Below are 16,734 nucleotides of genomic sequence, written 5' to 3'. Positions count from 1 at the left end.
GAGCAAGTGGTGCTGCCCTTAAAATTATATATAAATCAGTGCACAAGGCTGCATCTGTAAAACAAGCTACTTTTTTTATTTAGTATTAGTGTTTAACATATAAATGATTATTATTTAAGTAGGATGGATGTGATGTATAAAAAGAAATGCATTCTAAGTAACAGGTAGCACTGTAATAGCGTAGATTAATAAATGAATAATATAGAAATTAGTGTTATAAATAATATTAAAATTTGATACATGTAAAAATACTTGCAATTTTGGCGGAAATAGAGATGAGAGTTTTTTGTTTTCACTTGAACACAAATATTGTCTATAATCATATTTAACTTTTTAAGACTGGAAGTACAGTGGTTGATTTTACTTTTTTTTTTTTTTACTTGAATTTGTTCAAGCTTTAGAGATTGTTAAATATAAAGGGCACTGTTAATAGTTAAATGTTGTTAATCTTATTTAAAATTAATTGTTAAAATTAAATGTTTGCTCTAATTCATCTAAAACTAGCACAGTAATCAATATGGGTCTGCAATTTTTTTATTTCTCCATGTAAACATACATTTATATAATGCCTACAGGTGCTTTAGATCACAGAATATTATTGTTATTATTTTAAATATTATTAATTTTAATGATAAGTCATTTGTTTTTGAAAAGTAAAAAAAATGCTAAAAGAGAACTTTTCATTTAGACATTCTTGACAAAATATCAGACAATAAATGCAATCAACAGCGTATAAATTAAATATTAATCACTTAATAAATCAATCATATTATTTTCCACATCACACAAATACAAAATCAATAAATTATTCACTTTATTTGTCCAAATAATACAAATACAAAACAGAAATAAACAAAAGATCCCAAGTTAAAGAACTTAAAAGTTAAATATATATATATATATATATATATATATATATATATGAAAAGTAATATATTAACATAAGGTTCATATGCTGTGATAATAATAATAAAAGATGAAACAGTAAAAATGAAAATACATAAACATACATTTTTTAAAAATGAAAATATATAAAATAGAATTAAAAGAATTTTTTTTTCTGTACAAAATTTACAAAATAAAGAAATATTAAAACGTTTCTTTTTATATTAATAAATTATATTAACACTTACAACCTCAAAATATGAATATTATTATATTACAATTAAATAGTCTTTACGCAGCCCTGCAATGCGATATGATTTACGTCATGACGCATGAGGCTACGTCACATGATTGCGGCTGAACCAACCGGAAGCAGCCGCATGAGAGCAGCCGGTGAAAATGTTTACGTTCAGTTTAACTCTCGTACGACAGTAAGTGATTATTTCCAGCTTTAATTTTCCTCTCCTGTCCTCAGAGGACTTAAACATGAATTGATAATGTAAATATATTCTACAGAGACAGTGTGTCGCGTCAGTTTGGTGATGAAGCATGGCGGCTGAATGTGTGCGGTTAGAGTTCACAGAAACAGGAGCAAAGTAACTGAGCTACTATGAGTGTGTTTATTGTGTTACAGTCTTCATAACTAGCTGTGTGTTTGAAGGGAGGTATATTCGTTTTAATGTCACCGATGAAACGCACTGACGTGTTTAAGATAATTGAATAACATTGCTGTATTTTCTCACAGTGGGGAAACTCAGTACAACAGGGACAAGCTGCTGCAAGGTACGTTGTTACAGTCTGACTCACTCATATACAGATACAGTCAAACGTGGGTGTTTGCTGTAGACTTACATGTCTTACATGTTACAGGAGGGAACATGAATATGTTTCCAGGGTCCTCAATATCAATATCATCTTAATATGACTCATTCGGGAGACCTGTCAATTAGTTTTTATGTGCTCAGCAATGTTTTTTCAATGGGTCAGATGCTCAGTGTATGTTTCCCTGGGTCAGTATGTTCAGTGTATGTTTCCCTGGGTCAGCATGTTGTAATCATCCACCTACAGTTTATAGCCTACTGTTCATATAAGTAACTCCTTGAGACTTACGCCCTTTAAAGTTGTGAGCAGGACAGTTTTCTTGACTTTAGACATTGATATCTCCACAGTGGCTGAGCAGATTTTTACCAAAGTTCTAGGGACGCACCGATCCGATCGAATCTGGATCGAATCTTGGCACCGATATCATCAAAATAGATGGATCGGGTATCGGAAAATGCAATCTATACCTGAGGCAATCCTTTCCTTTTAAATCTATTGCGACGCGAGCTACGTCATACGTCATGGAGCGAAGGAGAGAATCTGCTGTGTGGAGGTATTTCACACTAAACACTCCAACTAGCCCCACGGCAGTTTGTAATGTCTGCAAAGTGAATGTTGCTAGGGATGGTGGTAGTACCGCCAAGTATAATGCTACCAATTAAATAAAGTATCTACAAAAACATCACCAAATGGAGCACCAAGAGTTCCAGCAGTTGAGCGGGTCGAAAACGAGCAGGAGGTAATACTACACAGCAGTTAACGAAAAAGAAAAAGAGAGAAATTCCCAAGCAATAGCGCAAAAGGAAGAACATTTCAGAGAAAGTGCTGGAGTACATTGTTTTGGATGGACAACCAATGACAGTTATTGAAAACATGGGCTTCCGACTTTTACTGGATCACCTGGATCACCTTGGAACAATTTGCCGTCACACTAATATTTTTCCAAGACTGCACTGTCGGAAATGTACGAGGGCGAGCAAACACTTGTCTCAAGAGTTACAAGATGTAGATGTAGATTAATCTGTTTCATCTTGTTTCATTTTACCTTAGGAACAAACTGTGTAGTCATCAATGCCTGATGCCTCTAGTCTTTTCTGTTCTACATGTAAAGGTATATAGCTTTTTAGGTCAACCATGGTATCGGATCGGTATCGGGTATCAGCTGATACTCAAAGCCACAGCATCGGGATTGGTATCGAAACTGAAAAAGCTGTATCTTTTCATCTCTACATAGTTTGCTGTCCTAACTAATGATTTTAATGTAACAATAATAACGTGTATAGCATTTATCTAAACAAGGTTACAAAGTGCTTGAAAAACAACATGAAAATAAGACGTCAATAAGATTACGATGATTTTTAAAAAAAATTTAAGAGCTAGAAAAAATAATAAACTATATAGCACCTTTCATAGAAGAAATGCAGCGCAAAGTCCTTTACAATAACAGCATTATAAGCACCGAGTGCTTCACATGAAAGTAGACATAATGGATATAAAACAGACAAGGCAATTTAATATTAAAGGACATTTAAAAACAGTTTAAAACATCCAGGTGTGCTGCGGGATTTCTTGATAACCACACATTATTATTGCAATGTTCAACTGAGCCTATGCAAAAAGTTATGAATGAATTTTTAATTGACTGTATCAGTATGTTGTGTGCACCCATTTCCCAACACAGAGGAAACTCTAGCTAGAACATGTAATTTAATTTAATTGAATTTAAAAAAACCTTCACGAGGAACCTATTTGTCACTGTTCACACGTGGAAATTTTAAGTGTGTGACACATCAAAAGCCCTGATTGGCAGCCAGTGTGAGGGGTGAGAAAGCCGTGAGTGGAACGATGGATCACTTTATCGTACGGAGCAAATTACAACAAAGCACCAGTGAAGACGACCTACCACCGAAAGAAAAGAGCTACCTGTTGTATTTTTATTGTCGTATGTCGTGATAAGAATGATAGCACAGGTTATAGAGAAGGTTGTGAACAGATAAAAGTACTGAGAACTCTGTGTTTTTTTAGGTCAAGGTGTGGACACGCCCTTGTCAGAAACAGGTTTGCAGCAGGGTGAGGCGGTGGGACAATACCTCAAAGACATCAAATTCAACAATGTGTATGTCAGTAACCTACAACGAGCCGTACAGGTAAGACACACCTACCAACCTGGTGTCACACACAGATCAGCTGACAGAAGAATCACTGTCTTCCTGTCATCTGCATAGTGACTAAATAGGTGTCAGATCATGCAGACTTGTTGTTTTATCTGTGTAGTGCTGTTCGCACATGAAAGGATAAGTTTGGTGATATTCTATATTTTCGTTATTGTGAACAATTCCATGAAAAGACCCAACAACAATCATACTAACAAGTATTGTCTCTAAAGCCAAAGCCTGATATAACTTATTCCTCTGCGACACTATTGTTGTCCAGAAACTGATTTTTAAAAAACACATCAATCAGCAACCCCTTTGCACTGGGTGACATGTCCCTTCATTGTGATGAACACGGGCACTGTCACTCATTTTGAGACAGTCCTACGTACATACACCCTCTGGCAATTATAAGTCCCCGACAAATTCACTGCTTACACGTGTTTACACACTGTTTTATTATTTATCCTTTTGTAAAAGTGACACTCATATTAAAGGAACAGTGTTTAAGATTTAGGGGAATTTAGTGGTATCTAGTGGTAAGGATGCAGATTGCAGCTGAAACTTCTGGTTAGAATTCCTTCAGTGTTTATTGTTCAGGATGTTTTTGCTGGGAGCTGAATTATCCACAGAGGTCTCTTCCTCTCCAAAACAAACAGACCTGGTGATTTCAAACCGGTAAAAACACAGAATTAAGAACTTTCATGCTAAAAAAATCAGTGTTCTTCTGACACAGCGTGTCACGGCGGGGTTGCCAACGAAGGTGGTCGACACAAGAATGTGAATAGCCCCATCTAGAGTCAGTGTTTAGTTTGTCTGTACTGTAGAAACATGGTGGTGCAACATGGTGGACTCCGTGGACGAGGACCCACTTCCTCTGTAGACATAAAGGGCTCATTCTGAGGTAACGAAAACACAGTTCTTATTTTCAGGTGATTATACACCAAAGAAAACTCCCTCGAAAACATGATAGCACATCTCAAGGGGCTTTATCCTAATAAACAAATTTGAATAATTAATATTCTTCCAATACATCCCTAGACTCACAAGTCAGTCTTTAGACGCTTTGCTTAACTAAAGACTGATGTCTTTCTCCCTGATTTTGTGTTTAGATGGCCGGATACAATTTCAGAGTTTAAAAAAACTCCCTACGTTGCAGAACCAATAGTAAATCCGCAGGGCGGTCCTTCGGTGGCTCGCTGAACTCTTGTGCTCGTAAACATAGTCCGACTGCGTTAAAAGTTTTAAACAAAGTCGCTGTAAGTCCTTCATTTCCACAATCTTGTGGACTGAGCACACGTTTGATAAAACGGAGTTAAATCTCTCGGCATCCATTTTCAAGCTCTCTGTGTGTTTGTTTCCTTGCGGACGAGAAAAGGGGGAGCGCACATTTCCGGGAGGGCGTGTCCTTTTCAAAAATGCAAGAGGCGTTGCTTTGTTGCCGGCCGTTTTCTCCGGTGTGTTAAACACACTTTAGAAAGGAGTGTCCCCAGACTATCAGAAGGCGGAGATCTCTGATTGCCTGATGGCGAGACTAATACATCCCTATCAATCTTTCACACTGAACCTTAAAATATGTGAATAATTTCTAAAGAGTTACATCGTCAGTATGAATGAATCAGGCCACAGAAAGAGTAGGACAGTCTGAAACTATTGAGAGACAGATTTTGGTTTTGCCTTTTCATAGGCAGCAGTGAGTCCTTTAAAACCTTTGAGTTTTTTTTTGGTCTAACCTTTAATAGAATAATTTATCAGCATATGACTCCCTAGAGATCCTACGTGGGGTTTGACCCCAGTAGTAGTAGTGATATTTAACATTTTGTCCATGGAACTTCTCAAGTTTGATGAAATTTCCTGTGAATAATTTTACTAACACAAACATTGTGCAACAGCCTTACATCAGTGACCTTTGAAATAAGTGATTCCAGACCAAACCTCACACATTTTTCCTTTAGTTAAGTGTCAACATTTTAACAAACTCCTACGTGATTGTGTGCCTCCACATGTCATTATGCATATAAAACAGAACAGGCCCTAAAAGCATCTTACGGCTACAGCGGTCTGAGCTCATGACACTGGAAATGGGACTTGGGTCATCTTAGTTTAAAGGTCCCGTGTGTAGGATTTCAGAGGACATATTGGCAGAAATGGATTATAAAATAATGAGAATGTTTTCTTTAGTGTATAATCACCTGAAAATAAGAATTGTTGTGTTTTCTTTAACTTAGAATGAGCCGTTTATGTCTACATAGGGAGTGGGTCCTCATCTGAGGAGTCCGCCATGTTGCACCACTAGGTTTCTACAGAAGCCCAGAGCGGACAAACCAAACACTGGCTGTAGATAGGGACATTTATGTGTTGGCCGCAGCTGTTAGCAGCCCCTCAGCAATGACAGCGTCGGAAACTGAAACTGCGTTTTTACCGGTTTAAATCAGCAGGTTCATTTGTTTTTGAGAGGATACGATACGATACGAAATGATTTACCATATTGTCCCTGAATGGAAATTCTACATGGACACAGGAGCTGCACAAGTTTTGCTGCCTTACAATAATAGTTCAGAGGTAGAGCGGGTCGTCCACCAATCAGAAGATCGGCGGTTCAAGTCTAACGGCCCGTCTCCAACATACCAAACACTCAAGGAGAAACAGTGATTTGTAACGTGAAACAGCTATTTAGTGTTTGTGCCGGTTTTCATCACCTGGTCCATTTGTTTTGGAGATGAGGAGACCTCCGTGGATAATACGGCTCCCGATAAAAACCTCCTGATCAATGAACACTGAAGCAATTCTAACCGGGAGAAGTTTCAGCTGGTTGCAATCTGCAGTCTTCACCACTAGATGGCACTAAATCTCCCTTAATCTTACACATTGCTACTGCTTTTGGTATATCGGTGGTAAATCGCGCTGAGCAAGGGATAACTGACAAATAAAACCATTGTTTACATTAACCTGCATTAAACTAATAGGCAGTGTTCATTACCAAGATGCAAAAGAAGCTCTGTGATTGAACATGAGCAGAAAATGTCCCAACAGTTTCACAGCTGGAGCTCCAGACCTTTTTTCTGTCCGCAGAGTATCTGCAGCTTGTTTATTTCCCATCAGGAACAAATGATTCTGTTAAGCTAGTAAAGTGTCACTATTGTTTTCCTCAAGGTTGTGAAAAAGGGGAAAAACAGGATGCATGTAAAAGACTTCCAGATATAAAATAGTTGTGTGCACATTCATGTCTCTGTGGTCTTTGACTCACTGATGCTGACAGTGTATTAATGACTTTTTAGTTTGCCTATGACAGACACTTTTGGCACTCACAAATTATTTGAGTCAGTAATTCCCAGATTACATTTCCTCCTTCAGACAGCTGAAATAATTCTGAGAAACAACACTCACTGTTCTGGCACGGAGATGGTCCTGGAGCCATTACTCAGAGAGAGGGTAAGTTGTCTTTGTACTACCTCCAAATATTAAAGCTTTAAATGTAGCACTACATCAGCTACTGTTCTGATTTATAGGCTGTGGTGTGCGGTTGTGTTAATGCAGGGTTTTGGTGTTGCTGAAGGACGTCCCAAAGAGGATCTGAAGAACATGGCCAACGCTGCTGGGCAGTCATGTCGTGACTACACTCCTCCAGGAGGCGAGACTCTAGACCAGGTGAGTCAGATACAGTCAGGATTCATCATTTGGACACTCATTGTACAGTACTGTACTGTTAAAATGTTAAACAGCCACTTTTACCAGCTGGCACTAAATTGCATTTTGGGGGATTTAATTGCAGTCAGATAGTGCCTGACCACATCAAAATGCACCCAACACCCCTCAAAGGTTGGACTTTGGGCTGGGTGATATAATGACTATGTACAATATATCAATATATTTTCAAGCAAGATATAGATTTAGACAACACCATTTGTATTGATATAGGGTCATATCATCATGAGGTGGATCATAGTGCATCGCCATACTTCTTGGTAGTTGTAGTCTGACAGAACTGTTTAAAGAATGCAGCGAGAACACGGACGTTTCATATAAAAGACGTATATAATGTGGACACAGTGTCTCTTGTTCCTTTCCTCCCTCGGCCTCTCTGTTGATGCTATGTGCATAAATAAGATTAAAATCCCACATAAATAAAAGATTTAAATCATTTCCCGGCACTACATTTAAAGGCCATGGACAATGACTTTTTAACTCCCCCTACAAAGAGTTGTAATTGTTTCAAACCTACTTGATACGTTCATACTCATGTTATAGTTTTGTGTCCTGTGATGCAAAGCTTTAAATCTCTGTAGCTCCAGTGCTTCGTGCTCACATACTGTTAAAAACGTCTTGTGACATGTCAAATGTGGCTTTGACTATATATTGTGTATCGCCAGTCAGCCTGTAATCTAGATACAATCTGGATACAAGACGCATTTTCATACCAGGAGTAAAGGGAGGTCTGTGAAACTTAAGGTCAGGAGATTATTGTTTGTGCAACAGCGCCATGTTGTGCCCATTTTAAATATTGCATGGACAGATAATAGCTGCAAAAGACAGTGCAGTTTGGTAGTTAATGTGGAAGATCCCAAGCTACTCTACTTGATTCTTCCATGGTTGTCAGATGATTCACACTCTCAAACCTGCTCTGGTTCCCTGTCACCTTTTTTTCCAGGTGAAGCTGCGATTCAAAAAATTCCTCAAAGTCCTTTTCAAGCAAATGTTGGATGAACACGGGCAGTCAGGACCACACGCCTCCGCAGGAGCATCAGGAGCTGGAGACGCTGTGAACGGACCCGCAGGTGCTGCCTCAGTCAATGCTTCTGTCGGCTCGGCTGATGACGGTCTCCAGGGAGTGTCGGTCCACGCTCTGGTCGTGAGCCACGGCGCTTACATCCGTGTAGCCGTCAAGCACCTCGTAGAGGACTTAAAAAGCGCTCTGCCTGCAGGGGTGAAGATGTCCCAGCTGTTCTCACCGTGTCCTAACACAGGCATCAGTCGCTTCGTTTTCACCCTGAGCCAGTCCGAGTCCGGCCCGGTCCTCTCTGCCGCTCGCTGCTTCTTTACCAACAGGAAGGATCACCTGGAAAACCTCACAGCTGCTGAATAGTGTGAAAGGGAAGACAGAAGTTTTATGTAATGGTACTGTTTGTGTGCACATGTACTGTATACATTCTCTGACGGGAACAATCATGAACACTAAAGGGAAAGTAAGAGGCAAAGACCTCAGAGTTACTACAGGGTAACTGAATAAAGCAATGCACATGGTCTTTTAAATAATCACATGGTTTTACTGTGGATCCATAGTCAAAATAAGTGTGCAGTGCTGTATTATCAGTGTTTTATCATCCTCCAACTGTATGGCAGTTAGGACTTGTGTCATACTGCATATATTTTATCATTGTTAACATTATTGCCTCTTTGATCATGTTATACCAAAGTCAGAACTATTTAATGTATTGTTGGGCACTTAATATGTGTGGCATTTTTAAGTTGATGTCTCCTTTGTTGCTGCTCATTTTACTTGTGCAATACATCATGAAAACACTGAATTTATGTTATGTTTTATACATACCTATAGATAAAAGAGATGAATACAGAGTTCACATATGACAAAATGCTGTGGAAGTATATAAATGCAGTGTAGTCTATTTATTAAATCCTGTAAGGTGTGATCTATAAACCGACTTTCCATTCAACATAAATGCATTTTTTATGATTCTGAAATACTGGAAGGAGAGCTGTCTCCAGATCGCTGTGTTTCATGGTAATGATCAGTGGTGGATGGAGTATTCACATCTTTTACTCAAGTAAATGTAATTCTGCAGTTCAACAATAATCTGATACAAATATGAGTCCTGCAGTCTCCATCTTAATCGATTAAAGTACAAAAGTGTTCAGTAGCATGAGTATATGCTTTAAGTACCCAGTGTGAAAGTACTTAAGATACAGACTGCACCAGTTCATGATCATACTATACTATGACAATTTTTTTCGACATACTATACTATGTCGTTTGTATCAGTTTTTCAACATACTGTCCTTTGAATTGTTTGTCGTTTGTATCAGTTTTTCAACATACTGTCCTTTGAATTGTTTCGAAATACTATACTATGTCGTTTTTATCAGGGGGTTTTTTTTCTCGACATACTATACTGTAACGTTTTTATCAGTTTTTCAAACATACTGTCCTTTGAATTGTTTCGACATACTGTAGTATGTCGTTTTTATCAGTTTTTTTCAACATACTATACTACGTCGTTTTTATCCGTTTTTTCAACAAACTGTCCTTTTACTTTTTTCGACATACTGTACTATGTCGTTTTTATCAGTTTTTCCAACATACTGTCCTTTGAATTTTTTCGAAATACTATACTATGTCGTTTTTATCAGTTTTTCCAACATACTGTCCTTTGAATTTTTTCGAAATACTATACTATGTCGTTTTTATCAGGTTTTTTTTCTTCTTTTTTTTCGACATACTATACTGTTACGTTTTTATCAGTTTTATTAACATACTGTCCTTTGACTTTTTTGGACATACTGTACTATGTCGTTTTTATCAATTTTTTCCGATATACTATACTATATCGTTTTTATCAGTTTTTCAACATACTGTCCTTTGATTTTTTCGACATACTATACTATGTCGTTTTTATCAGTTTTTTCAACATACTCTCCTTTGAAATTTTTCGACATACTTTACTATTTCGTTTTTTGTCTTTAGTTTTTTCAACATACTATACTATGAGGTACTCATCAGTTATTTCATCATATTATACTATTTTGGGGTTTTTTTCCCCAGTTATTTCAAGATACTACTCTATTACTGGGTTTTTTTTTGTTTGTTTTTTTGTTTTGTTTTTTCAGTTTTTTCGATATATTATACTGACATTTTTTAAGATACTAAACTATGTTCTTATTATCAGTTTTTTCAACATACTATGCTATGACTTTTTTCGATATACTATACTATGACATACTGCAGTATGACAATTTTCGACATATACGATTTTACTTTTATCACTCTTTTCAACATACTATACATGACTATATTTGACATACTATTCTGTGTCGTTTTTATCCGTTTTTCCGACATACTATACTATGTTGTTTTTATCAGTTTTTTTCCGACATACTATGCTAAGTCGTTTTTATTAGTTTTTCCGACATAATACACTATGTCGTTTTTATCAGTTTTTTTTCCCCAACATACTATACTATGTCGTTTTTATCAGTTTTTTCAACATACTGTCCTTTATCTTTTTTCAGCATACTATACTATGTCGTTTTTATCGGGGGGGTTTTCGACATACTATACTATGTCGTTTTTATCAGGGTTTTTTTTTTTTTTTTTCCCGACATACTATACTGTGACGTTTTTATCAGTTTTATTAACATACTGTCCTTTGACTTTTTTCGACATACTGTACTATGTCGTTTTTATCATTTTTTTCCGACATACTATACTATATCGTTTTTATCAGTTTTTCAACATACTGTCCTTTGACTTTTTCGACATACTATGCTATGTCGTTTTTATCAGTTTTTTTCGAGATACTATACTATGTCGTTTGTATCAGTTTTTCAACATACTGTCCTTTGAATTGTTTCAAAATACTATACTATGTCGTTTTTATCGGGGGGATTTTTTCTCGACATACTATACTGTGACGTTTTTATCAGTTTTTCAAACATACTGTCCTTTGAATTGTTTCGACATACTGTAGTATGTCGTTTTTATCAGTTTTTTTCAACATACTATACTACGTCGTTTTTATCCGTTTTTTCAACAAACTGTCCTTTTACTTTTTTCAACATACTATACTATGACTTTTTTCGACATACTATACTATGATGTTTTTTTTCAGTTTTTTCAACATACTATACTATGACTTTTTTCGACATACTATACTATGATGTTTTTTTTCAGTTTTTTCAACATACTATACTATGACTTTTTTCGACATACTATACTATGTTGTTTTTGTCACTTTTTTCGACATACTATACTATGATGTTTTTATCACTTTTGTTCGACATACTATATGATGAAGTTTTTTCCATTTTTTCAACATACTATATTTTGATCAGTTTTTTCAGAATACTCTACTATGACATTTTTATCAGTTTTTCCAACATACTTTATTATGACGTTTTTATCAGTTTTTTCTTCGACAAACTATACTATGACTTTTTAAGACTTTTTTCAACAACTATACTATGATGTTTTTTCAGTTTTTTCAACATACTATACTATGACTTTTTTTGACATACTATACTATGATGTTTTTTCAGTTTTTTCAACATACTATACTTTGACTTTTTTCGACATACTATACTATTACTTTTTTTGACATACTATACTATGATGTTTTACCACTTTCTTCAACATACTATACTATAACGTTTTTTCAGGGTTTTTTTCAACAAACAATACTATGACTTTTTAAGACTTTTTTCGACATACTATGTCGTTTTTATCACTTTCTTCGACATACTATACTATAACGTTTTTCCAGTTTTTTCAACATACTATACTATGACTTTTTTCGACATACTATGTCGTTTTTATCACTTTCTTCGACATACTATACTATAACGTTTTTCCAGTTTTTTCAACATACTATACTATGACTTTTTTCGACATACTATACTATGACGTTTTTATCATTCTTCGACATACTATGCTATGATGTTTTTCAGTTTTTCAAACATACTATACTATGACTTTTTTAAACATACTATACTATGACGTTTTTATCACTTTCTTCGACATACTGTACTATGAAGTTTTTTCCGTTTTTTCAACATACTGTATTTTGATCATTTTTTTCAGAATACTTTACTATGATTTTTTTATCAGTTTTTTCTTCGACAAACTATACTATGACTTTTTAAGACTTTTTTCGACATACTATACTATGGTGTTTTTATCAGTTTTTTCGACATACTATACTATGACTTTTTTCGACATACTATACTATGATGTTTTTTCAGTTTTTTCAACATACTATACTATGACAGATTTCAACATACTATACTATGATGTTTTTTCAGTTTTTTCAACATACTATACTATGACTTTTTTCGACATACTATACTATGACGTTTTTACCACTGTCTTCGACGTACTATACTATGATGTTTCTTCAGTTTTTTCCACATACTATACTATGACTTTTTTCGACATACTCTACTATGACGTTTTTATCAGTTTTTTTGTACATTTGATACTATGACTTTTTAAGAATTTTTTTTTACATACTATGCTGACGTTTTTATCAGTTTTTTTGACATACTATACTATGACGTTTTTATCAGTTTTTTCGATAAACTATGCTATGACGTTTTCATCAGTTTTTTTGACATTCTATAATATGACTTTTTAAGACTTTTTTTTACCTACTATGCTGACCTTTTTATCAGTTTTTTTGAACAAACTTTGCTATGACATTTTTCGACATACCAAAGTATGACTTTTTTCAACATACTATACTATGTTGTTTTCATTATTTTTTTCAAAATACTCTACCATGACGTTTTTATCATTTTTTTCAACAAACTATACTATGACGTTTTTATCAGTTTTTTTCTCCATACTATACTATGATGTTTTTATCATTTTTTTTCGACATACTATACTATGACGTTTTTATCAATTTTTCGACATACTATACTATGACGTTTGTATCAGTTTCTTCGACTTACTATACTATTACTTTTTTTTCGATTTTTTTGACACACTATAGTATGTGTTGGGTTTTTTTGTCAGTTTTTTCAATAAACTTTGCTATGCCTTTTTTCGACATACTATACTATATCGTTTTTATTCGTTTTTTTACTCTACTGTGACGTTTTTATCTGTTTTTTCGGCATACTATACTATGACTTTGTTCTACATACTACACTATGTGGTTTTCATCAGTTTTTTCGACATGCTATACTATGACATTTTGATCATTTTTTTTCACATAATATGACTTTTTACAACATACTATACTATGAGGTTTTTATCAGTTTTTTCGACATGCCATATTATGACTTCTTTCGACATACTATACTATGACGTTTTTTGTAGTTTTTTCACCATGCTATACTATGATGTTTATTGACATACTGTACTATCAAGGTTTTTTTTCAGTTTTTTCGACATATTATGCTATGAAGTTTTTAGCAGTTTTTTCAATATACTATACTATGACTTTTTTGTCACTTTCTTCGACATATTATACTATGAAGTTTTTTCAACATACTATACTATGACTTTTTTTCGACATACTATACTATGATGTTTTTTTCAGTTTTTTCAACATACTATACTATGACTTTTTTCGACATACTATACTATGTAATTTTTATCAGTTTTTCCAGATACTTTACTATGACGTTTTTATCAGTTTTTTCTTCGACAAACTATACTATCACTTTTTAAGACTTTTTTTCTTCGACAAACTATACTATCACTTTTTAAGACTTTTTTCAACATACTATACTATGGTGGATTTTTTCAATTTTTTCAACATACTATACTATGACTTTTTTCGACGTACAATACTATGACGTTTTTATCATTCTTCGACATACTATGCTATGAAGTTTTTTCAGTTTTTTCAACATACTATGACTTTTTTCGACATGCTATGCTATGATGTTTTTTCAGTTTTTCAAACATACTATACTATGACTTTTTTCAACATACCATACTATGACGTTTTTTTCAGAATACTCTACTATGACGTTTTTATCAGTTTTTCCAACATACTTTATTATGACGTTTTTATCAGTTTTTTCTTCGACAAACTACACTATGACTTTTTAACACTTTTTTCGACATACTATACTATGATGTTTTTTCAGTTTTTTCAACATACTATACTATGACTTTTTTTGACATACTATACTATGACGTTTTTACCACTTTCTTCGACATACTATACTATGACGTTTTTTTAGGGTTTTTACCACTTTCTTCGACATACTATACTATGACGTTTTTTTAGGGGGTTTTTTCGACAAACTATACTATGACTTTTTAAAACTTTTTTCGACATACTATACTATGACTTTTTTCGACGTACAATACTTTGAAAATTTTTATCACTTTCTTCGACATACTATACTATGATGTTTTTCCAGTTTTTCAAACATACTATACTATGACTTTTTTCAACATACTATACTATGACGTTTTTATGACTTTCTTCGACATACTGTACTATGAAGTTTTTTCCGTTTTTTCAACATACTATATTTTGATCATTTTTTTCAGAATACTTTACTATGATTTTTTTATCAGTTTTTTCTTTGACAAACTATACTATGACTTTTTAAGACTTTTTTCGACATACTATACTATGACTTTTTTCGACATACTATACTATGATGTTTTTTCAGTTTTTTCAACATACTATACTATGACAGATTTCAACATACTATACTATGATGTTTTTTCAGTTTTTTCAACATACTATACTATGACTTTTTTCGTCATACTATACTATGACGTTTTTACCACTGTCTTCGACGTACTATACTATGATGTTTCTTCAGTTTTTTCCACATACTATACTATGACTTTTTTCGACATACTCTATTATGACATTTTTATCAGTTTTTACGATAAACTATACTATGATGTTTTTATCAATTTTTTTGTACATTTGATAGTATGACTTCTTAAGAATTTTTTTTTTCATACTATGCTGACGTTTTTATCAGTTTTTTCAACAAACTTTGCTATGACATTTTTCGACATACCAAACTATGACTTTTTTCAACATACTATACTATGTTGTTTTCATCATTTTTTTCAAAATACTCTACCATGACGTTTTTATCATTTTTTCGACAAACTATACTATGACGTTTTTATCAGTTTTTTTCTCCATACTATACTATGATGTTTTTATCATTTTTTTTCAACATACTATACTATGACGTTTTTTTCAGTTTTTCCGACATACTATACTATGACGTTTGTATCAGTTTCTTCGACTTAATATACTATGACTTTTTTTCAATTTTTTTGACACACTATACTATGTGGGGGGTTTTTTTTGTCAGTTTTTTCAACAAACTTTGCTATGCCTTTTTTCGACATACTATACTATATCATTTTTATTCGTTTTTTCGACATACTATACTATGACTTTGTTCTACATACTACACTGTGGTTTTCATCAGTTTTTTTCGACATGACATTTTTATCTTTTTTTTGACATACTGACTTTTTACGACATACTATACTATGAGGTTTTTATCAGTTTTTTCGACATGCCATATTATGACTTCTTTCGACATACTATACTATGACGTTTTTATCAGGGGGGGTTTTGGCATACTATATTATGACTTTTTTTGACATACTGTACTATCAAGTTTTTTTCCAGTTTTTTCGATATAGTATACTATGAAGTTTTTAGCAGTTTTTTTCAACATACTATACTCAGACTTTTTTTTGACATATTATACTTTGATGTTTTTAACAGCTTTTTCAAAAATACTAACTATACTATGACATTTTTATAAATTTTTTCAGTAACTTTCTTCGACATACTATATAGTATGACGTCTTTATACATTTTTATAAGATACTATAGTATCTTTTCACATGATACAATGACTTTTTTCATGAATTTTTTTTAATGCTATGCTGTGACTTTTTATTATATTTTTATGATATACTATACTTTGACATTTTTACGAAATACTTTCCTATGACTTTTTGTATGACATTCCTATGCTATGATTGTGGTCATGATAGAATTTTGACATACTATACTATGACTTTTTTAAATGATTTTTCATGACGTCTTAACTTCATATGACGTTTTGATCATATACTATGCTATGACATTTTTAAGGCATACAATGAAGTGCTATTAATAATTACCTTGAT

The 16,734-nt window shown here is 33.8% G+C and overlaps 1 protein-coding gene across 1 annotated transcript; it reads left to right on the top strand.

The window, feature by feature from the left end:
- The first annotated feature begins 1,224 nt into the window (after window positions 1-1,224).
- Window positions 1,225-9,383, top strand: tigarb (TP53 induced glycolysis regulatory phosphatase b). Its single transcript, XM_050035730.1, has 6 exons — window positions 1,225-1,316; window positions 1,631-1,668; window positions 3,733-3,854; window positions 7,215-7,292; window positions 7,398-7,508; window positions 8,509-9,383. The coding sequence occupies exons 1-6, from the start codon at window positions 1,285-1,287 to the stop codon at window positions 8,941-8,943; spliced, it is 816 nt and encodes a 271-aa protein (XP_049891687.1). The 5' UTR covers window positions 1,225-1,284; the 3' UTR covers window positions 8,944-9,383.
- The last annotated feature ends 7,351 nt before the right edge of the window (window positions 9,384-16,734 follow it).

The sequence above is a fragment of the Epinephelus moara genome, chromosome 23 (assembly GCF_006386435.1).
Source record: "Epinephelus moara isolate mb chromosome 23, YSFRI_EMoa_1.0, whole genome shotgun sequence".
Classification (NCBI taxonomy): Eukaryota; Metazoa; Chordata; class Actinopteri; order Perciformes; family Serranidae; genus Epinephelus; species Epinephelus moara.
The sequence above is the reverse complement of the archived record's forward strand: the minus strand, read 5'-3'. Positions and strand labels throughout refer to the sequence as shown.

What these genes read in the sequence shown, in the direction of transcription:
- tigarb (XM_050035730.1), top strand. Translation starts at nt 1,285, where the DNA reads ATGTTTACGTTCAGTTTAACTCTCGTACGACA. An exon ending in ACCTACAACGAGCCGTACAG is followed by an intron (nt 3,855 to 7,214) that starts GTAAGACACACC and finishes TTCCTCCTTCAG; the next exon opens with ACAGCTGAAATAATTCTGAG. An exon ending in AGCCATTACTCAGAGAGAGG is followed by an intron (nt 7,293 to 7,397) that starts GTAAGTTGTCTT and finishes GTGTTAATGCAG; the next exon opens with GGTTTTGGTGTTGCTGAAGG.